At 54.3% G+C, this 23,497-nt stretch overlaps 2 protein-coding genes across 2 annotated transcripts in view; one reads left to right on the top strand and one right to left on the bottom strand.

Annotated features, from left to right (window-relative positions):
• Positions 1-351: 351 nt before the first annotated feature.
• MATN4 (matrilin 4) lies at positions 352-23,207 on the bottom strand. Its single transcript, XM_085313972.1, has 11 exons — positions 23,084-23,207; positions 9,543-9,660; positions 7,839-8,408; positions 6,113-6,235; positions 5,355-5,477; positions 4,837-4,959; positions 4,296-4,418; positions 3,359-3,772; positions 3,003-3,155; positions 1,595-1,699; positions 352-1,142 (listed from the first exon to the last, which is right to left on the bottom strand). The coding sequence occupies exons 2-11, from the start codon at positions 9,616-9,618 to the stop codon at positions 1,084-1,086; spliced, it is 1,869 nt and encodes a 622-aa protein (XP_085170098.1). The 5' UTR covers positions 9,619-9,660; positions 23,084-23,207; the 3' UTR covers positions 352-1,083.
• RBPJL (recombination signal binding protein for immunoglobulin kappa J region like) overlaps positions 17,837-23,497 on the top strand; it is a 16,882-nt gene continuing 11,221 nt past the window's right edge. The window contains exons 1-2 of the mRNA XM_085314244.1: positions 17,837-17,891; positions 23,064-23,127. Coding sequence (XP_085170370.1) covers positions 17,837-17,891; positions 23,064-23,127 — 119 coding nt within the window. The remainder of the gene's footprint in view (positions 17,892-23,063; positions 23,128-23,497) is intronic.

The following is a 23,497-nucleotide window of genomic DNA, read 5'->3' as shown; positions in this document are numbered from 1 at the left end:
ACCACCCTGCGCAGGGAGCACAGGGCTCTCCTGCCCCGAGCAGGGTCCTGCCACCAGGGGCAGGTCCCCCATGGGGATRAACAGGTCCAGCACCTCTGCTGCCTCCAGGGGAGCCCGGTCTGCACCACGCTCGGGGAGCGCCGAGCAGGGGTTTTCCCAAGCGAATGGAGCCCGCAGGCAGCACAGCCAYGCGAAAGCTAGAGGCGTCTGCTCTGAAGTGGAGACATCTCCGTTGCCCCTGCGGTCGAGTAAGAAGGACAGAAGTGTCATAGAAATTGTCTGTGTTTTTATTGTCAGGATAGAAAATTATATATATATATATATAAAAGATGTTTAAAAACAGTACTACCCTGCTCTCAAAATGAAATATATATACACACACACATAGCTATAATTATTATCGTTTTGCTATTTGATTAAAATCAAATGGGATAATGACTGATCCTGATACCGTTCTGCCAAAACAGGGGTGAAGGGCCGCTCCGCGGGGACCCTGCGCCCTGCCAGGGGCACGGCAGGGCCGGGCTCTCCCTTCCCTCGCCCTGAAGGGCGCGGGGACGAGCCGCACAGCGGGAGCCAGGCTTCCCTCGGGCCGCCGGGCTTCCCTGTCTCACGGCTTCGCAGCAGACACGGAGACAGCAGAAACTCCCGGGCGCGCTCGCCCAAGGAGCTTTTCCTCTTGCAAAGCAGCCGGAGGAGCTGTGCAGGGGCCTCTGCAGTGAGGCTGCTGCCACCTGCAGCTGGTCCATCCCAGCCGCTTTAGGTAACGGCCGTGCATCACATCTCCTCGCCAAAGGCCCAAACTGACCATGCAGTCACATCCCACCTCACCCCAAATGCCAGTTTGGGGAGCAAGGTAACAGCAAAGGCAGAACCCATTTGCTTTGCAACAGGGGGAGGGGAGAGGGAGGTTGAGTTCTTTTGGGGATTTTTTTTTTTTTTTAAATACACTCTGAGTCTCCCTCAGGATTTTGTGATACAAGACAAACAATGACGGTTTACAATAACCTAGCAATAGCAACGCCACGTGGCTACCGTACGTCTCYGTGCTCCCGCCTGAGCACCTCTGGCCTTCTGCAAGGATCAATTCTTGCTGGCAATCTGCTTTTCCAAGGCTTCAAGTCTGGCCGTCATCTGAGCAAGTGGGTGTGCTAAGGAAACCAGTGTGAGCCAGGACAGGCCGGCGAGCCACGTAKGAGGGCTGAGCCCCAAACCAGAGCAGGCTGAACCTCAGTCGTGTCTGCTTGCACCCAGGGAGAGCCTCACCTTGGTGTGCTGCGAGACCTCAGCCAGGACTTGGCTCCCATGCTGGGACGTCAGACATCGAAGCAYTACTTCTCGCCTTCCGTGAAAGAGCCTAAATTCTCCCCCATCCTTTTGTCTAACCCTTAGGCGGCTTCTGGCTAGACACAGCTCTGCCAGCACCATTAGCAAGGACAGAGCGCACTGATTACATCTGTTTTCTATCCGCTGCACCTCCCAAACCATGGATCTGGACTCAGCCCGCCYGGCTACGACGAGCCTGGGCTGTCCCACAGGCTGCCCTGCACCCGGCAGAGCCTGCTGCGCGCTCATGCGTCACCCCAAAGGATATTTTTCTCAGTCAGGCTCTCCAGGATGGCCACGGTGTTCGTCTGGAACTGCACCAGCGCCTCGCACTCGCACGGGCTGCGGATCTCCATCTCCCCTTTGCCTTCCTCTGAAACCACAGGGGTTCAGGTGCTGTCAGAGGCACGTTCCCCGCAGCCAGYGCCCCAGCGTCCCCGGCAGCTCCGCACCGGGCTCTCCCCCTCCCTCCCTCATAGTGCATTTAGCTCTCTCCCATTTTCCCCTCTTTTTCCAGTGTTACTAAATGGCTTGTGTTCCTCAGGCTGGATCCCTCCTTATCTAACAAAATCCCAGCAAGCTTATCTCCAGCACCAATGCCCAGTAAGTAAGTCCCCATGTAGGCATCCCTCCTTCATCTCCATTTGCTGCAGGCTGCAGAGGCGCAGAGCATCTCGACAGCCCTGGGAGCTGCTGAGCACATTGCACTGATGAGCTTGTCCTTCTGGCCACTGTGGTCTCTAACAGGTCCCAGCAGTTCCCACCCGGGGTGCCTTCACCACCAGTTGGATGCTGTGAGGGCCGTGCACAGACCGGGAATGGGTGCCAAGCAGCCTGTGAAATGCTGTCTTCACAGTGCTTTGAGGACAGGCAATGTTGGGCTTTGGTTTGCCTTAAACCCAGGAAGCAGGGCAGCTCAGAGTGGGCTAGCAAGGGCAGGACATCGACCCGGGACCCGAAGCCTCGCTGGAGCCCCGTCGGATGCCAAGGGCACTGCTGTGCCCAGCTGTGCCACGCTGCTCATCCTCCCCAGGGCAGCAAGGGAGGCTGCCCAGAGTAGCCCAGTCAGTCCTCTTCCACCTGCTGGCAGCAGAAGGGCAGGTCTGGACAAGGAGATAAGGCATCCTTTAACACAGTGTGATCCCAGACCCTGCCCTTGCAACGGCACCAGGAGCTGCTGCTCACGCACTATCCCTTTCGCATTAACTACCCCCTGGCTCTACCTTCTCCTCTTTCAAATTTCTCTGAGATCCACCTCTCTCTCTACGTCCACAACAGCCTTAAGGATTCAGAGAGAGAAAAACTAGGACAACATCAGCCCAGCCGCAAACATGACCACTGTCTGATGACCCCTACCATTGAAACATCATGCATCTTCACGGCTAGTAGGCAAAGGGTGGCCTAATGGTCAGAGCAAGAGCCTCTGGTTTGGCAGCCAGTGCTGGACTCCTTGCTCTGCCACAGATGTCCTGCATGTCTCTGGGTAAGTTCACTGTTCTCAGGATTAGTGGCACTGCCTGTCCCTGTGCAACTATTGTGAGTGTAAGAAGATTAATGGACGTAACACAGGCTGGTTACAGCCATCTGAACTCTCTCTCCCTGTCAGGGAGAGGAGGTCTTACCTCAACTTGAGGCTGAGCTGGGGATGAGGGGCCATTGGCTCAGCCTGCACTCACCTGGGCAGATGTTCAGCTTGAAGTTCTCCACGAGATGGCTCATGGTGGTGAAATCTGCCGAGTAGGAGAAGTGCTGCTCTACCGGTTCGGAGGCGATTGCTCTTAATTCTTCTTCCACGGCCTTTCCAACACCAACAGCAAACATGACAATTCCTGTGTGGGAGCATGGGACAGTTCCTCAGCACCTTCCTGCTGGCCCCAGCCCCAAGCAGCCTCATGCCAGCCAGAGGGAGCAATGCAGAGCAGCTGTCATGAAGAATGGGGGGTTTCTAGAGGGGCTTAGCCCAAGGGCATCTCCCTTAGCGTGGCGGGGTTTGGAGGAGGAAGCAGTTTCCTCTGCCCTCTGACCCCCATACCTGATTCTTTTGCTCTCCTGGCCCATTCAGAGATATCATCCTGGGAGCGCCCATCTGTGAAGACCAGCCCAATTCTGGGCACATTGTGGGAGAGAGGCCTGGCACCTTCCAGCTCGGAGAAGCTGTGCTCCACCATGTGCTTGAGGGCAAGGCCTGTCATGGTGCCTTTCTCCATATATTCCATGTTCATCACTGCCTTCTTGATCTCGTCCGCCGTCGTGTACTTGTTGAGGGGGAACTCGGTGCGCACACGGCTGGAGTACTGCACCAACCCCACCTGAGTACCATGAGGGGACACATCCAGCAGATCCACGATGCGGTTCACAAACTGCTTCACCAGCTCGAAGTTCTGGGGCCGGACGCTCTTGGAGCCATCAATCACCATGACCAGGTCAACGTGCCCAGCCCCGCACTCTGCAGGAAAAGGAGGAAAGTGAAAAGGGCCCAGCCCAGCTGGGGCCCAGGGGACACTACCGGGGGRATGGATGGACAGGGCTGGGGCAGACCTGCTGGGCGTCAGGCCACCATGTGGGTGTGTCCCCTGGATTTCCTGCTATACTGAAGTTGGGAATCAGGACAGAGTGTGTCTAGATACCTCAGCCTGAAGACTTCCACTCCCACCCTAAAATCCTCTGAAAGTCTCTCCCCTTGGTCTCTCCTGTCCTGAAATTTTCTCCAAAACTCCCATTACTCCTAGACCATGTCTCTAAGGACATGAGCCCTCACCTCTCCATGCACGCCCCTTACAGCCCCCATCCAGCAGCTGGGGCTCTCCACCAAGCCCAGCAGGCTCTCTGCCCTCTTTCCAGCACAGCTCAAATTCCCACTTAGATCCACAGTCTAGTTCACATCTCAGCCCTGCCTCTGCTTGGTGCCTAACAGCAGTGGACCGAAGCCCGGACATTGAGGATGCCACACACTGCATCCCTGTACTCACTGTTACACGTCTTCCCATCAGCCTGGAGCTGCTGTCCCTCGGGGCAAATGCAGTGGTAAGAGCCCTCAGCACTCACGCACTTAAACTCACAGCCATGATCCACCCCATTGCAGAGGTCAGTAGCTGAAATAACAAGCCAAAGGCATGCGGTTATCTTCATCCAAGCACCATGGCTTGGGAACAGCCTGCGGAACCCTCTCCCTCCCAGGAACCCTGGCAAGGCTGGGAAGACTGCTAGTGTCACGGAGGGCAGCCAGTGCTCCCCTTCTGCAGGAGARGGGCTGTCCTGATCCATGGACAACCCTTGCTCAGCTTCCTGGAGAACAGCTGTGGAGGTCAGATCCCAGCACSGTGGGTTAGAGGAGCGGAAAGGCTCAACCCTCAGGGTCCAGCTGGAGGAAGAGCATCCTACAATACCTCTAACCTGTACCAGCCCCCTCCCCCTTCCCTGGGGTGCCAGGAGGACATAAATACGTCTTCTGCATGCTGCAGCYGACACTTGCAGGGCTCTCTAGACCCGCAACGCTGAGATGGGACTCACCCCTGCACGACTTGCTGTCGGCCTGAAGTGTGAAGCCGCTGCGGCAGCGGCAGTAGTGCCCGTTGGGGACGCTCACGCACTCGTGCTGGCAGCTGTGGTTTCCGAAACTGCAGTAATCGATCACTGGTGGGAGAAGGAGACGCACGGGCAGGCCTGGGCAGGGGCTGCTCTGTGTCCCGAGCCCCCAGGGCTTTGCCATTGCCAGTGGCCCAGGTGCCGCGTGGGGTCAGAGAGTCCAGGAGCAGGAATCACACATGCTCCTAGCACCTCCCTAAAACCAAGAGAGCTCCTAGCCCTTGCTTTCAGCATGAGCAAGGGCAGGGGAAGGTCTTAAAGGCAGAAAGGGGAGTGTTAAAGGTCCACCAAGCCCTGCAGCAGGCTCCCTGCCCTCTTTCCAACACAGCTCAAATTAGGCAGGTCTTCGGAGGTCTTAAAGGCAGAAGACTGAAGCAGAGGAAGAATGAGAAGCAGATGAAGAAGGAAAGGAAGAAGCAGCAGGAACGCAGACAGCCACTTACTCGTGCAGGTCTTCTTGTCCTGGTTGAGGTAGTAACCTGCGTGGCAGCGGCACGAGTAAGACCCATGGGTGCTGATGCACTGGTGCTCACAGCCGTGCTTCCCGTCCGCACACGCATCGATGGCTGCAGGGCGAAGCAGACACCCCGTCAGGCTCCCTGCCTGGGCCCCTGGCACCACTGGCCCCGGAGGAGGCCCATGGGCCATCAGCACCTGGGGCAAGCCTGTCCCCCGGGTCAGCTGGAGCAGGGACTGCTCCGGACAGTCGCAGGGAGCTCCCCTACGCACTGCGCCACGAGACAAGAAGGAAAAGCCTGGGAACAGTGGCCAGGGCCAATTGATACAGCTTTGAATACAAGATACGTGGCCAAAACATGGGGCACTTCGGTGGCTGGGACCAGGAGTAACGTCGCATCATGGATAGCACTTTGTGTTCACGTGAGTCCCAGGTGTCCCAGCACAGAGAAGTGACCAGGATTTAGCAGCGCAGGAGTCTAGTCTACAGGCCTTTCCTACTACTGTCAGCAAAGGTGGTCCAGTTTTGCCAGCTTTTTTTTTTTTTTGCCAGCAGACAAAAGCAAACCYGTTAGCGCAGAGCACCGTTTTCAGCAATTACGCTAACGGAGGCTGTGACACCCAGTGAACAGAGCACCTCAGGTTGCCACTGGCCTTACGAGGTCTTTGCTATATTTCAGCTTCCCTACGTGAGATCTGTAACTGCCAGTCCTCTACGGGAGTTAGGACAGAAAAGGGCTTTTACGGGAGCACGTCCTTCCGTCCACGTCGAGCCTGTATCCCGGGTTGCATTCACAGTAGAAAGATCCGGGGATGCTCACGCAGCTGTGCTGGCAGCCGTGGTCCCGCTCCACGCACATGTCCGCCCCTGGAAGGCAGAAGGGTGTTACAGCGCTTCACGGGCGGGCCGGACGTGTGAGGGACCTAAACGCACCCTGTCCCCGCAGCCAAWGCGTCCAGGCCCCGTGCAGCAGTCGCTGCAAGCTGCACGCCCCGGGGCCCGCCAGCCCCAAACGCTCAGGCACCCATTTCCCGYGCATGGCACAGACAGCTCTTGTACGCTGCGCAGGGCATCAGCTTTCACGCGCGCTCAAGCACTAAATCAGCGCTCAATACTGATCCCAGTAACAGCTTGAGCTGAACGAGTGACCGCTTGAGCCCAGCTGCAAGGTGCTGTTCTCCAGCCCCGGAGGAGCCTTGCAGAGGCTGGGAGCATTTGTGCCCCTCTGGGCAGAGAGGAGACTGCAGATTTGGCTGGTAAATGGATGCTAAGGCAGGGAGGCACCAACAAGGCATGGCAAGCAAAGGTGTACGGCCTGCAGGCATATCAGGGCTCCAGGCAGCCTCGGGAGCAGTATCACCCAACATTGCTGTGTCAGCACAGCCCTCCACGCTCATGCATCCCTCGGCAGCGCCGGTGTCGTTCCAGGAAGGAAACGCTGCCTGAGGGATGCTGGCAGTGGCCTTCTGCCCTTCAGTGGACACTGGAGTTGGTGAGCAAGGTCTTGCCAATTGGTTGCAGTGCAAGACATCTGGCAAAGCCCGTCAGCACAGGGCCTGCAGTCAGGCCCCAGCCTGCAAAACTAACAAACCGCACCAGYGCGGTGCAACCACGGAGCAAACCAGCCTCTCTGCTTCCAGGCAAGACCAGTCAGATATTGCAGAGCAGTGATACGTGGCCAAGATTTTATTAAATACAAATGTGCATGGGAAATATGCAGGCAGCAAATGTCACGCACGTGTCCATGGAGGAGGAGACCTTGCAAGAGCCACATGGAAACATCTCTGCAGCTCTGGGATGGGTCATCTGTCCTGTTGCACCCGGGGAAGCCAGTTCTCCCTCTCTGCTATTTAGTCCTACCATTACTGCTGCTGCTATGCTCTAGTTCAAGGCAGAGATACGGGGCACAGGTGAAGAAAAGCATTTGCTAGCAATATTTTTGAAGATTGCTTTATCTCACCCACACAAATGAAAGCAAAGATTGCCTGTCAAGGGACTGCACTGGGGAGCCAGCAACCTGCAGGGGCACTGATGTCCCAGTGCTTCCCCTTTGCACTGCTCTTGGCGAGGGCAGAGTAGCTCCTGGCACCTCTCTCACTGCTGGGAAGCTTTGGTGGGGCCAACACAATCTGCTGCAGGCCTCTGCAGCTCACATCATTGATGGGGCTATGTCATGCATCCAGGGGCCTGAGCTGCTGCTCCCACCAGGCACACCTCACCCTGCGTTCGCAGCCTCTCCTGCTCCCCACCTTGGTCGCCAGTGCCCTGCTCACATTGCGGGAAAGCCCTCAGTTCTCCCTCAAGAGGCTTCTCCAGAGCTCRTGCTGGAGGAAGCTGCTTGAATGCAACCACAAATACCCATCCAAAAGTCATCTTTCARCCCAATTTCTGTGACAGGCTCCAGAGGCAAGGGGCAGGCACAGCGAGCAGCCCATATCACCTCCCCGCTGCCATGCCAGACTTCTCTTACCACAGAGCTTGTCCTGGAACTGCTTGCCGAACTGCTGGATGAGCTCAAATGACTCCACCAGGAAGACGTGCTCCTCCAGTGGTGGTGAGGCCATGGCACGCAGTGAGCTCATGTCTGCCCGCTGGATGCCCACAGCGTATATCTCAATGCCAGCGGCACGGGCCTGGGCAGCTACTTCACTGACACGGTCCTGGGGCCTGCCATCTGTCACGATGATGGCAACCCGGGGGATCTTCTTGTGCGGTGGGCGTGCACCCTCCTGCGTGGTGAAAGCCACGTTCATGGCGTACTGGATGGCCAGTCCTGTCATGGTGCCCTGGGCCAGCGGCACAATGTTGTTGATGGCCTTCTCCATATCTGCCCGCTTGAAGAAGGTCTTGAGGGAGAAGATATTCTGCACCTGGCTGGAGTACTGGATCACTCCCACYCGCGTGGCGTTGGGGCCCACGTCCAGGCTGCTGATGATATCGATCATGAACCGCCGCATGGTCTCGAATTCAAAGGGSCGCACGCTGCGGGAGCTGTCGATCACGAACACGATGTCCAGGGGGCCCGTCTTGCACTTCAGGGCTGGAAGGGGAGCAAAAAGATGGTTTAACCCCTCGGCCAGCYGGTGCTGCTGCAGGGAGCAGGGCTGGGAGCGGAGCCATCAGGCAGCGTTAGGGCTGTGCCGAGGGGGGACGGAGAGGACAGGCTTGGGCAGCCCCCACATCAGCACCTTCCCACTGCTGAATGAACCCAAGGCAGGTGACTGGCAGGGTGGGAGGAGGTCCTGGCCTTGGGGGTAGGCAGAGGAGACATGCCCTGGCTGAGAGGCTATGGGGGATTGACACTGTCCCCTCCTCCCCTGTGTTGTCCTGGCAGCTAGATCCAACTCTGGCTTCCTGCATTTCGTCCCTCTCCAGCTGCCGATGGCCTCAGGCTGTGCCCAGCCTCCAAGCCGCTCTCTCGCTGTCCTGCTCTGCCCCGAGGGGCTGCAGAAATGCCTCTCTGTCTGCCAGGATCTGCCTTGGCAAGATGGGTTTAGGCAATGGTGTTTCCAGCTCTGCAGCAGCGAAAYATAAAACAGCCTGGTGCCCTGCGCTGTCCTCTGCAGACACACGCCGGAGAGAGCCCCCAGCCGTGTGCTTTACAGGCTCCTGGGCCTGTAGGAGCCAGGCAGAAAAAGATGAGTTTGGGCAATTCTTGTATTCCTCCTGCAACTCCAGCCTCACCAGCTTTTTTTTTTTTCTTTTAATGCCATTTTGCCCACTTCTGTCTAAAAGCAGAGAATTTACTTTAATGACACGGTGAAAAGCACTGCTGAGGGCATGCACACTGAGAGGATTTAGCCAAAGAGCTCCTCTTTGATACCTGAATGTAACTCCCAGCGCAAACCAGGAGAGCGTTAGCAAGCGAAACGCCAACGAACATATTTTRTTTGGCTTATCTGTACCCAAGCCTGGGAGAACTTGGCCCTAACGGTAAGCAAACACTTCAGGTCCCCATGGGATGATGTCCAGAAAGAGTTGTAATCGTGATTGCTCCAGTGTGCCCAGAGGTCTCTGAGACACACGCGGCTCCCTTCTCCCTTCGGTGCGGCCATGGAGAGTGGGCATCTGGTTTCCTCACCTCAAACAGCATGCCGTTCTCCAAGGGTTTTATTGCCTCATTTCTCCACCAAACAATTCCCACTCAGTTCCCACGGCCTTGATCTGGGCTCACCTGCAGGTTTTGGTCTAGCTTCCAGCCCTGTTAGGACCAGCAGGAGGAGAGGAGCAACAGGAAGGAGCTTCATCATTGCAATCCAAGACCACACAGCCTCYGGGACTTGGGGAACTCACTATGGGGAGAAGAAAACATGAAATCAGTGCTGCAGGTGGCCACTGCTCGTAAGCACCCATCTATGGTGTCAGCACATCTCTCCACRCCAGCCCAGGTGGGATATCCTCAGCAGATGCCATGCGAATCGAAATGCATGCGCCAGCTTTCGGAAAGAAGGCTTCAACCTTCTGACTGAAGGACTGGAAACAGGGGGAGCAAGACAGCAATCTGCTTCTCAGAAAAGGAGCCCAGTGAGGAACTCTCCCATGGAGGACATGAGTCCCCTGGGGTTCAGACTCCCACTCGCAGCTCCTCCAGGCAAAAATGCAGTTGTGGCAGATCAGTTCCCCAGACTTCTCTGGACCCACATGAAACTTCTCCCACTTGAGACTGGCAGTCTCAACATAGCTAAATTTCATTAGAGAAGCAATTGTTTGCCAAGCAAAAATAAATAAATAAATAAAAATAACTCAGTCTGACTTTCTGCTCTGGGTGGAGCTGGCCAGCAGACAAACCTTATTTTCACTTGCAAACCAGGCGGATCTGATGTCCAGCCAAACATTTTTTAACTGGCTGCAYGGCTGCTCTCTGCAGCCAGAAGAAGAGTGGGAAATTTGCACCGGGGAATGTGGAGCAGTGGCTCGTCCGACACTCCCTCCTCACGGCACATCACAGGGATGCCAGCCGTGTGCTGGGTAGAGCAGCCTCCACATTAACACCAGCGCAGACAAAAGCTACTCAGAGGTCCCTGTAAGTCACTGGCAAAGAACATTTTTCCAAGGAGCTCCATAAAGTTAATCTCTGGGATTTTTTCCAAACTACCTTTGGAGAGCTGAAAGCAAAAGCCTCCACAAGCACAAGGCACACGACCGTGCCTGTGCAGATGTGTTTGCCCACGTTTCCAGGTCCTTGGCCAGAGACATGCCTCAGCACATGCCAGCCTGCTGCTCTCACTTCTTCGGGGGAAGTATTACTTTGAGCAAAACCGCCAGTCCTCACTAGTGTTTTGCAGCACTTTCCTTCTCGGTGGCTTTTCTGAGGTATGCTCGGCACCTGGATGATTATTTAATGCGCCTGAGGTGGGTGCCCAAATCTGGGGGGTAAATTATTTAGACTGTTTATGCCACTTCTCTCGCTCTCTGCCCATCTCTGCTTTCCTGCCTTGGCTTTTGCTCTCTTGCTCCTGTAGGGACACACATTTATTTGGGGGGTTGGGGGRGGAAGTGTTATAACGTGAGGACCGCCTGGCACCAACACTCCCGCAGCATCCAAGCCTGGCACACTACAAGCTGCTRAACAGCAAGGCCTTGGTATGATGAGAGCAAAGTCAGGAGCCGTCATCCAGCCAGAATAATCTGATCCAGCACRGAATTCAAACCCAGCCCAAGCCCCGCTCCTCCGAACGCGCGGGAGAGCTCTCTGTGCTCCAGCCTCGTGGAGAGCCCGCTCGGGCAGGGGCAGGGGACACGGCCGCCCCCACGACCCCGGCAGCAGCTCGGGTCCGGCGAGCCCAGCAAGGTCCTTCCCGGCGCGCGGTGCAGCGCAGCCGCCCTCCGAGGACGTGGCCAGGGACGAGGCTGCAGAGCGCGGTAGCCYGGAGAGCACCTGCAGCACCCGCCACGCGGCTAGGGAGGGAGAGCAGGAGGCAGCTCTGGGGAGACACAACCGGCGGGGATAAAACAGAGACGCAGAGGGCCGAGAAAGGCACCACGAGTCCGGCAGCGCCCCCGGCTCCGCTCGGCTCCCATGCAGGATAAATCGCTCSCTAAGCGATCGCTCTCAGAAGGGGACAGTCGGGTGAAGTTGGCATCTTACACTCCTATCACAGAATCACAGAATCAGTAAGGTTGGAAAGGACCTCTGGAAATCATCTAGTCCACAAACACTGATCTGTGCAAGTCTGCTGATAAATTACTCGGGAAGAAACTGCTTCCCTACGGTCAGAGGAGACAACCACTACGGGAAGGAAGGGAGACAACTCGTGATCACAGCASCCGGAGGTGGGCTATAGCCGTCCTCACCCTTCAGGAGAGGAACCCCCTGCAAAACATCCRGGGACACAAGGAGAGACGGCTCCATCACTGCCCGCGAGCAGGGACCTGCCCGGCTCGCGCCTGCCTCCCGCCTGGGGCACCGCCGGAGCGGGCGCCTGCGCCCCTGCCGCCGCGCGGGGCCACCTCCGCAGCTCCCGTTCCCGTCGGAAACCTCGGCTGCTGCAGGGTAAATTCCACAGTTAACACGGCTTCCCCCGGGAGACACGCAGCACCATGCCTGGGAACAGATACTAGAGCTGTGCTTTTAAAAAGCACATTGGAAATTTGTTTTATCGGCAGTTATCAGCCAATGTTTATTTACCCCGTGAGGTCTCAGCTGTAATTCATCACCGGGGTTTCCGTTTAATTGCCAAGTGATAATGTGCAGCCCTGAACATAATGTATTTGATAGCAAGGATGCTGATAAGAGATTTYGCAGCTGCATCTTAAAATTGTCTCCAGATTCAGTGTTCACACCTGAAAAGTGACACTGAAGCACTCAGATGGACAGAAAGRCAGAAAAGGGCTACGAGAAGGAGCTGGGATCCAGAATATCGGTATTATATTATCAAATCAATATCAAAACGACCAATATTAATAGCTATCTTAAATTTAGCCAACAGGAGATTAAAAACTGACTGGTACCCAGCCATGCAGCCACCTCCACGGGGAAGGTTTCTGACAGCAGAAATCCGGCAGGAAAAGTCCAAACAAAATCCTGCGGTCRAAGCTGAAGCCAGACCAACGTGGCGCTGGGGTGCGATGGGGCGCTCTGCCAGGGCACGCGCCCAGCACCCAGCCGTGCCGGCCGGCGGCAGAGCGCRGAGCTCCCCACGGCCTGGGGGCAGCGGAGGGCGAGCAGCCGCTGGCCGGAGCCCTGCGGCACAGCGGGCAAGACCTCGGCRCCGGGGAAGGGGCCGGGGGATTGCTCCAGCCTTTTGGAAACGAGGGAGGATGCAGCACCGAGCCCCTCGATCACGGTGTCGCTCTGTGCTCCGGCCCGGAGCACTTGGGTGCCTTCACCCTCACAGCGCCCCATGCGCGAAGGCAGAAGCAAACAGCCCCCTCCCCTTGCCCTGTTTGCTTTCCCCATTTTTTTTAGCAGATTCTTTTTCCAGCGATCCTGGGTTTGGGAGAAAGCACTCGCTAACCACTAAATATTTTGGGGGCAGTCATGCCATCTCTAACATTTCTGCAGATCTTTGCTCTCCAARCCTCGCTGCAATAGCAGGCTGGCATGGAGCCTGCATCTCGTAGCATCCAGATATCTTCAAAGCCAGCCCAGAGAGAGGAATGAGCTCCTGGGCCAAGAGCCGAGGAGAAGAAAACCAGTTCATGACTGATCTATTTTTAACAGCATCCGACTTTTGGAAGAAGCCTTTGCACTCCCCAGGGCTGAAGGGAGTAACATTGYCCAGATAGGGTATAACATGGTGGCTCCATCATGCACATAGCACCAGTCCTTGCATCAGAGATCAGGGCTGAGATGTTGTCCTGGCTCCGAGAGGACGCTTCTGTGGCAATTTGCAAATCATAACRGCCAGTGGCAGAGCTGTGGGGGACATGGAAGAGCAGGTGACTGGATGGAGGCCTCAAGCCTAGTGAGAGGCTGAAGGCCAGGCCCATCTCTTCCTCCATCCCCTGCTAGATGGCTTCCACCAGGGCGCCAGGGCTGCTCCTGCTCCCTCCCCTTGCCACGAGCCGGACGGAGGTGGGTGGGAAGCGAACGGCTGGCAGGCAGGTGCTGCAGCGCAAGGCAAACACGGCACCGGCTCRAACGCCAGGAGACCTTGAGATAAAGCCGAGCTATAAAGCAGGAGAGGTTCAGCTGGGGTGAGCACTCCYGGCAGGGCTGGGGGGAGCCRCCGGAGCAACGGGCYGTGGGCTCAGCCCAGCCCCTCAGCRGGYGAGAGCGGGTCCCRCTCGGAGGGATGCTCCGACYGTTTCCTGGCCTTTCTAAGCAACGCAGGGGAAAGCCAGGCCACCGCTTTTCACTGCTGATGGTGGTCAACATTCGATGCAAAGAGGGTGACGAAGGAAGAGCCACAACTGAGGGACAGAAGGGTCAGCAATGACCCCAGACGCCTCTCAGCTCCCCCAGTGATCAAGTGGACAAGGAGGACTCGGAGATGAATCTCCAAAGGCAAGCGGGTAAGTCAGCATGCCTTCCCCAGGTGCCACTGCCTCCTTCCCCTCTGCACATCCCACCAGGGCTGCCCCCCAGCTTGCTTGCCTCCCTCTCTGCTCCTCCAAATGTCTGTCTGTCTGGATTCTCTGCCAAGTGCTGAGACTCAGAAAAAAACACCCGCTTTGGGTTTCAGCACAGCCTCCTTGGCAATTCTCTCCTGGCTACAGGTTAACAGAAATGTTCTGAATATTCCCCTTCTGACTCAGCCGTGCAGGTCAGGGACCTGCTCCTAGAGACAACRCAAAACAGCAGCGCATGGCAGGGAGCAGGGGTCAGGGCTTGCCACCACGGGATGCACATCTGCTCTGTGTTCCCCTTGCTCTTACAGGGTGTGAGGGCTTTATATATCGAATGAGAGAAGGGATGAAGCAGATGGAGAAAGAGAGGGAGCAAAAGGCTCGGGAGATGGCAGTGCATTCACAAAACGAGCAAATGCCCGACTGAAGTGTCCCAAGGAGAAAAGCAGATTTCAGGTCGGGGCTATGGAATCAGCACCAGGTCTCCGATGCAACCTGGTCTGAGGTCCTGTACAGCTGCGTACCTCAGTCTTTACCCAAGATTTTTGTTTAAGGCAAGAAACAGCCTGACTTCAGCCGCTGGCCTGCAATTTGCAAACAAAAATTTTTTGCTTCAGCGTGTAGCAGTAGCAATAGCACTGGCCTCAGAACACGCGAGAAACCAGGACAAGGACTCGCTGTGCGTTGCAGGGAGCACGACACAGCCAGCACACCTCTGACCGATCACACTGCTAATCCAGCACGGCCCGGCTGCACTGGGCTTGCAGAGCATGAGCAGACCCAGAGCGCTGCCACATGCAGCGTGCCCGAGCATGGGAGGGGGCGAGCGGCAGCGTGCAGAGCAAACTGCCCTGCACAGGGGATGCCGGGGCAGCCTGCGCCACAGGCTGGCGTGGCCGGCGCACGCGGCACTGATGCAGCATGTGCTATGAGCTAATAGCACGTATTTCCATCCCGGAAATCTTGGCCAGCAATAGAGCAGCCCTAGACACGCTGTTCCTGTGACTCACAGCCTGTCCATCTCTGCATACCCCGCTTTGCTCCAYGCCCGCCTGCAGGGCTTTTCTTTGCATAGCACCAGTCAGGCAGTTCTCGCAGGCCATAATGTAACCCCGACCTGAGAGTTACTCRATAGCAACGCCAAAAAGCCCTGAAATGGACTCAGGGCTCAAAACCTATCTCATGCTTCAAACCTGCCAAGACAGYAGCAGAAAGACAGCAAGATCTGGCCAGAAGACAAGCAGGCATATTTGCATCTGTCCTTGGTGAGACAGCAARTAATCCTTGGTGTCCGTGCCCAAGAGAGAAATGGGCTTCGCAAAAAGCATATGTAGGACCAAGAGAGGACRACAGAAGTACGAGCTACTCCAGCCCTGTGGACAAGGATCAGAGCTAACCAGAAAGATTCAGGCAAATTATGCCTATTTGGAGGCATCTGCTGATGTCAGGTTTTGCTGTGGAAACCTCAGGAGACCTCTGCCACATTGCCTGGACATTTGGAAGACACTCAGCTTGCAAGTTGTGCAAAGGGCCTAGGACTGCCCCAAAGCCGGGATCCACCCTCTCCTTGAGCACTTCCCAAAGGTTGCTTTCTCTTCCATGCTGGAATGAAGACCAGTTTCAAAGGGGAAATATGTTTCTTGGCTCCTTTTGGGGAATAGTAATATCTATCCTCTTCTAGAGCTTGTTACCTGCAAAGCAGTGTCAGCATCCCTATTTTCCAGCCGGGGAAACTGAGGCGCGAAAGCAAAGCTGGGAGCTAARGTGCACTAAGCCCACCAAGGGCTCTCACAGACCAGCCAGCCGCAGCCTGAGAGACGCCAGGCTCGTACTCTGCTCCCTGGGGAGGAGACATTACCCCTGCACTTGCTTTATGCTACAGTGAAATAGCTGCTGGAGGACCAGAGGGTTTCAGGAGTCAGCCACAACCGCCTTTACCAGTGTCATTTTTCAGCCATTTCTGGAGCTGCTTATTCCACTAAGGAGAGGCAAAACTAAGTGTTTTCACAGCACCCTCTCACACCTGGCAGCCCCAGCTCCRCACAGACTCACAGCTGCAAACTCTTGCCGCTTTGGGCATATCCCCCATCCCACCACTTTCAACAAGCCTAGCACACCTCTGGCAGCCTGTGGCTACCTCACGCCCTGGATTCTGGACAAACAGTGCACGGCTCCCTCCACGGCTGCTGGGCACATCCGACCCCGCTGCGGAGCCGCTCGCCCTGAAGCCCAGCCCTGGAGCAAACGCAGAGCCGGAGCAGAGCCTGCCCAGCTTTCACCCGCCCAGCTCCGGCAAGGCAAAGTGCGCAACGCCTTTTCCAGCGGAGGGGCTGCCTTCTCCCATTGCCAAATCCTCCTTTCCCAAGTCTCTGCAAACAACTCGGATGCAAAGCTCCCAGCTCCTTGGACACCCCCAGAGCACCCTCAGGGAAACGTCGGGATCCATCCCTAGCGGGGCTTTTGCAGCCGCCCTGGGTGGCAGCATATCGCACACTGTCTCCRTCAAAGACGGGGGCTGTCAGTCCTCGCAGCATCCCTCCCCACACGCTCCCCCATGCTTCAACAGAACTGAACTGACTTTAGCCAAATMTGAAGCCTCCTTCTTCCTGCTAGTCAAAATCTCCCAGGGCCTCCCAGCTTATGGGCGTAGAGCTCCCAGGGGTGCAATCCAGGCCAGCCGTCCTGCTGTGCCTCTGCTGCCCAYGAACACCACAGGAGCATGCTCAGGACCATTTCATAGCCAGCACTGACTGACATTGCACAGTGACATTGCACCTGATTGAGCTCCGGTGCCTCAAGGCTGGTCCTCCAGATCCGCTGRGTGACAAGCTGCAGATCACAAGAGTGAGGACAGTTGTGCAGTTTTCAGAGTAAGAAAACTTCAGAGAGCGCAAGCAAGCGTGCAGAGACTAGAGAAAAGGAGTGAGCTTCCAGCCTGAGGGCAAGGCAGAGGATAAAACCATCCCCCTCCCCTTTCTTTAAGGGCAGGTCTTGGTTCTTCCAAAACACACGTGTGGGAGAACAAGAGCAGACTATTTCCAGGACATCACAGTACTCTCCAATTACAACTCCACGGTAGCTTTTCTGGGCCAAGCGCCATCTGGAAGGACACTCTGTTTAAAAGCAAAGGCTGTATTTATCCAACAGCACATCAGGGCTTCAAACCCAACAGGAGCCAGTCAGCAGGAGTGCTGTAACAGGAAAACAATGCTGGATGCTAAAGGGACTTCTTGATCCTCTCCTTGCTGCTCGGCAAAAGGCCGACTCCCTGTTCCACGCAGCTCRTTCTGGTGCTCACTATGGTTAGCATTTTCCTGCACAGCACAGGTTGCCTGGCGGATGATAGGAAAACAGGTTTCTGTCTGTTTTCAAGGTGAATGACAAAAGTCTGTCTCATAGCATATTCTAAATGGACATAGTGTTGTACCTGTCCTAACAGGCTTACACTATGAGATGACATAGGAAATCCTCTTGGAAGGGAAATGCTAGATGTAGTAATAGAGCATTCCCTTTTAGGTGCTTTCCATGATAGCAGTTGAGATCTTTCTCTGCTTCTGATCTACTCCTAACTACTCTCAGTGCTTTGCAACTCAACTAGGATGAAAGCTTCTCATCYAGCCACCCTCTGCACTAAAACAGACTGTACCTGGGCTACCACAGCATCAGCTGATAAGAATAAACTCCAAAAACAMCTGCAAATTAAAAGGTAGTAAAGATGTAGTAAAGAAGAAAATATCAGATGGTCAATTAATGCCCACATGCCAAGGAATGGCCCCTATTTGAGAAGGGCTGGTGGCGTCACTCTATTCCTTTTTCGTTCCCCTTCTTCATCCCAATGGAGACCCTTGCAGAACTTTTTCCCTGAACTACACAAGAGGCAAASTGAGCTCTGATTGCACCCACTCTTGTCAGATCTGGGTTGTTGAGGCAGAAAGGATCAAGTGGAGATGGAGAAACATGACTGTTCTGGAGAGCATCAGGAATTCCAGCAGGAAGGACAAGATGAGAAAGTGTAAGGATTTTCTTTAAGCTCAAACACAGCATCATCCAACCGCTGACTTCAGTTAGGCTCCCTGGCTGTTTTTAGCAATAGCTTCTACTGATGTGGGGTATATCCAAGAACGCACTCACTGTGCTGTCAAATACTCCCTGAACCTCCCAATAGGCTATTGACTGACCCTTTGTAAATGCTGAGGAGATGGTGAGCACCAACCTCGCCTGAGGAGCATCTTCTGCACGGGTCAGACTTCCCTGGGTGGTTCCATGTGCCAGCGCCAGAAAAGAAGGCACTCAAAACCCAAACTGGTAAGAACAAAACCACCGCAAAGAGGAAACGYGACGCCCCATGAAATTCTCATTACAAATTGGATCAACAAGTTGGGAATTTCAAAACTTACCACAGGGAGGAAAAAGTCATATTAGAAGCGTCAAGATATTTTGCTGATGTAGCATCACATCACATTGTTTGTATGCTGCTAGAACATTTTGTTTGGATAATGTCAAAATAAAGACAATGGAACAGAATCTAACATAACACCATAAGAAATGGTAAAAGAGGAGAAATTAGATAAAAAGCCAAATGAAACGACCTTACCTTAACAAAGCAGCTTTCCTGAATGAAATTAAAATTTTCAAACAATTTGATCTCAGTGCCTCCTATCCAATATTTTAACAAAACTAGGTGGATCTTGCAATACTTTTGGATTTTGATGAAAAGTGATCAACAAGAGATAGAATCTACCTTACTGACTCTTCAAAAAGAAAATACTCATTTACAAAGGAACCCTTGGAGGAGAGCTGGACTGGTCCAAAACACTTCAAGTTTTGGAGGAAGAGCTCTGGGCCATCCAGAAGCTGAGAAAGCAATCCATGGCCCAAGTTCTTGCCCTGAGAAGAAGGTGTTGGAGTGCACTTCCCTTCCCCATCCCCCTGCCAGAAATATGCACATTCAGCCACAAAGGAAAGGGAAAYGGCCCAGATCGGTTCCAGGTTGGCGCAGAGCTTGTCAGCTGAGCTGCTGCTGCAGCAGAGCCAGTTTCTCTAAGAAGCAARGAGCTTGATTGTCACTTGCAGGACATCTTTCTCCTGAATCCACTTGAGCCAATATCCCCAGCTGACTTTGAGCAAGCTTGTACAGCACAGCCATAGACAGCACCTGCTAATTTACTCTCTCAATCATAGATTTGCTGCCTGACCTCCTTCTCCAAATCTTTATATCATATTTCTCACTTAGCAGATGCAACTCAAAGTGTTGGCATAGGAAAATATGCCAGGAGAATATTCTTGTACCTCCTCTCTTTATCCTACCCATCCTGCTAGGAGTACAATTGAAATAGCAGAAAATGAGGAGCGCTTGGCTGCTGCAGAAAAGCAYGCAGAAACGTTACAATCTGCTTCAAGGCAAAAACCAGACTGAGTTCTTTTTCTAGACACTTTTCAGGTGGAAAATCCCAAAGGCATCAAGGGAACTGGTTCTCACATAACCAGAATGTAGGTATGACAGTCACCAGTTTCTATCAATTTCTAAGACTAAAGGCTCCCCACATTTTGGGTCTGCTCATCTGTGACTGCTGGTCTTGAAGGCTCCACCGCAACCTTCTGGTAGCAGCACCACAGGAGAGCTGCTGTCCCAAAGAGTAGATGTTCTCAGCCCACAGCAGATGGGCCACAGAAAGAACTTTCATCAATGTCACAGCAGACTGACCTYGCTTCTGAGCATGCTGAAGAGCATGTACCTTGGAGATATCAAAATGTCACCTTGGCTTCTTCAGCACACAGATGGATGCCCCATGAAAACCTCCTGCTGCAGGCTCTCCAGGCCTCAAAGTGGCACTTAAGGACCATAGTTGAGGACTGCCTGACCTGAACAYCGTGCATATGTTAAATCAGCCCTTTTTAGTCAAGCTGTGTAAGTAGCTGAACTCATGTAATTCTGTTGTGTTCACTGTGTCACTCATCAAAGCCACCTACAAGCTTTTTGCTTCCAGAAGAAATCAGGGAATAATCTGAAGTTGTTTCCTTGAGTTTTTAAAGCCCCATGAGGCTTTAAAGGGTCCTACAGCACAGGATGAAGGACCAGAAACCAAGACAGTCAAAGCCACTCAAGACCACAGGAAGCCTGTAGTAGAGCTGGGACCTGAGCTGGTTTCCCATCTGCAGGTCCATGGCTTCCTCCTGAGATACCTAGCTGGGAGGAAATAAAGCATTTCAGACAGCACAGGGAATCCACGGACATGCTTTAGAGCACAGTCATCCTGGGCAGGGGTCAGCTCTTCTCATCGTGGCATCTGTCTCGACAACTGACATGAGAGGTTCAGCAGGGAGAACAAAATGGAGGAAGAGAAGTGAGATTTCTGCCTGGCTTTTAAGGCAGACTAATGTTTTGTGTCGTTCTGTTCCCAGCTGGTACTGTTAAAACTAAAGCAAAATGCTGTGAAAAGAAGAGAAGGGGAAAAAAAGAACAAGCGGGATGTTTAATGAGATGCTGTGGGGAAGCCATCCAAGTATAGCTTYAAGTGTAGGAGTTATGAATATCCAAAGGCAGGATTTTGCCTTTTTAGTTTGTGGACCTCTGATAATGTTCCAGCCGAGACAGACTGTTGTGTAGTGAGTTAGTTCTGCTGACAATAGATCTGCTTCTGTTGATTCCTGTTGTAGACCATGGACTCCTAGGGGTCCACAGGCCACAAATCGAAGACTCTCATCCTTATATCTAGGCAGTCAATGAGCAAAGCAGCATGACACAGGCAAACAATGGGAAAGCTGAAGTTTGGAAAGAAAACAAGTTACTGCCACCTCTCTGCAACGGACCAGAGCTGGTCCTTATGGATTTTCCTCTGATGTGCGCCAGAGGACCAGGTTAGTGATAGATTTGTGTATGCAAACAAGAGCTTGCAAGGTGAGGAAGAAGTCTGGACAGAAGAGGGACATGGGCAAAGACAGAATTTTTCTGAGGAAGAAGGATTCTGCCTCCAGCAAAATGTGCTGGGGAGGATGGAGCCACCCAAGAGCCAGTAAAGTTTCACGCGTGGGACCAGACGCRGCAGCCGGGAGGGTACCCTGTGGGGAAACACTGCAACAGCTGTGCAACAGTTTCTGCAAAGCCTCCTGAGCACACGTCTATACCCTTCTCTTTAAGGGAGCTATTTTTAAACCCTCTTCATTTAGCCAAGACGGGGGGGGGGGAACAGAACCCTTCTAACTGCTGAAGGCGTTACTCGATACTTAAAGCTATGGCTGTGCTGCCAGGATCTATAGCGGGGCAGTTCCTGCCAGCCCACAGCATGCAACAAAAAGCGCGAATTCCGGGTCCGCTCTCAATGGAGCCCTTGTGGCAGCTCCGGCTGCAGGCTGCTCGAGCTCCGTTACAGTGAACCGAACCCGAGCGATCAGTTTGCTACTGTTTGGACTCAAAGTGGAGAAAACACTATTTCTCTAATGACTAGCCCCAGGAGCACTGAGCCTCCCGGCATGGCTGGAGGAGACACGTGCGTGACATCTGGCACAACAGGGACCGTTTCTTTGGCAACAGCTCATTTTCAATAAGTTGCTCTATAAGCAGAACTGAATCTCTGTTTTTGTCGCGTTTTCTTTTCTCGGTCCCATTTATTCACTCACGGTAGAGTTCATCTGCAATTCACACGTGTACGTAGATAAACACAAGACTTACCTCTCTCTCCACATGTTTCAGCCCTGCTCATCAAGCATTTGCAAATGGCATTTTATGAGCACTGATTTTTAACAAGGCAGGCACACTGTTCGGAAAGCTAACAAAGGGGCCCCTATTGGAAACTTAAAAAATGTTTAAAGGAAAGCTTCTCTTGAAAACCTTTAACCCCTGCTGCCAACCTCACAGGAAATACTGTGTTTTGAGCAATCAGAGCACAAACATCTTCTGCRACCGCAAATTGCCTACAATAGGCTGCCTTGTTGGCTACGTTCTTTCTGTTTGCTACCGTCTCCAGCAAAGGTAACTCCCAGCCCATCTTGCACTAATCTCGTAAAATGCTTTTTAATATTTTTTTTTAAAAATGCAGCTTCCACAAAAAATGAACAACAGCTTTTTCCAGTTGGATGCAGCAATACCCCGTCTGCTTAGATGTAAAGTGTCATTTTACTATAAATACCAAGATCTCYTGCATGCCTTCCAGATGGGAATCTGTATTTCAGACGAGGCCAAATTTCTCCCTGAAGTTAACTCTGCTGTTCATACTGCCATGTCCTGGTGGCAAGTATCATAGCCGAGATCCAAGAGCAAGTTCTCCTGCCAGCCAGCAGAACGAGGGGAAAAAACCCAGTGGAGCACATACCATCACAGCGTATATCTGCTTAACTCCACTTAGTTTGGATGACTGCGTGTTAGTACAAAATGAGTGCAGAATAATCTGACTTTCCAAACAAGTTTTCCACGTAATAAGGCTTATGCCAAATGTGCCCAAAGCTATTTTTTCCTGTGAAATGATTAGGATTATAAATCAAAGGTGTGTGATTGCTTATGCAAACATATTTATGAGTATGCACAGACTGAATTTTCCAGTACCGCAGAAACAGTGCATAAATGACTTAGGGCATACATCTAAGCTTATCTTCTTGCACAATCTAGATTTCATACTGCTCAGCATGCTTCACTCAGGTGCACCAGACCTTACTCTGCTCTACTGAAACAGATCTTCAACTATATCAGTAGAACTTTGCCCAAAAGCTAAGCGAAAGGCGAGCACGCAGGCTGCAAACCGAGCCATCGCACCAGCTGAGAAGAGCCTGCACCCTCCACTGAGGTGCAACTTTCTCCCGCGGGGCAACTTGCCTGCTTATTTCTGCTAAAAGCCCAGGCCCTGGGCCAGCGCGCTCGGGCGGGAGGGTGATCGGTGGCCCCGCAACACTGGTCCTATGGGGGGGGGGAGGAGGGAGCGCATCAATAGGAAACTTTAGGAAGGCTCCAGCCCGCACCTTCGAGGAAAACCCTGTGTCAAAGGCTCCGCTTTTCCCTCTCTCCCTTTGCTTTCTATTCCTTCCCGGCGGGCAACCTCCCCGCGCTGCGCACCGGCAACGCCGCGGGGCTCAGCGCTGCGCCGCGGGGCTCTGCGCTGCGCCGCGGGGCTCTGCACTGCGCACCGGCGTCCCGGGGGGCAGCGCCGGGCTCGGGCTCGGGCTCCCTCTCACCTCCCTCCCCTTCCCCCGGCAGGTGCGGAGCCCCTCACTCACCCGGGCCGGCCGCGGAGCCGGTCCCCGCCGCGCTGCTGGGCCAGGTAGGGCGGTGCGCGGGGCGGTGCGCGGGCGCGGTGCTGCTCGGCGGCGGCGCTGCTCGACGGCGCGGCCCGGCGCGGCATTTAACGGGGCGGCGGGAGGCGGGAGGGAAGGAGGGCGGCGGGGCGGGCACCGCCGCCGCGCCCGGCGCCGCCGCGGGGCTCGAACCCGCGGCCCCGCGCAAGGGCGGCCCGGGCGGGGCGAGCGGCCTCCCCCGCGGGGCGCGGGCCCTGGGGCGCGGGGGAGCGGCGCGCGGGTGGAGCCCGCACCCGTGGAAGGTGCCGGTCGGAAGCAAGCTTAGCACCAAGGGTGTTCACACCTTAAACAGCCGGGAAGAGGCTTTTTCTTTTTTCTTTTCTTTTTCTTTTCTTT

The sequence above is a fragment of the Rhea americana genome, unplaced genomic scaffold (genome assembly GCF_003343005.1).
Source record: "Rhea americana isolate MKP2758 unplaced genomic scaffold, rheAme1 scaffold_4, whole genome shotgun sequence".
Taxonomy (NCBI): domain Eukaryota; kingdom Metazoa; phylum Chordata; class Aves; order Rheiformes; family Rheidae; genus Rhea; species Rhea americana.
The sequence above is the reverse complement of the archived record's forward strand: the minus strand, read 5'-3'. Positions and strand labels throughout refer to the sequence as shown.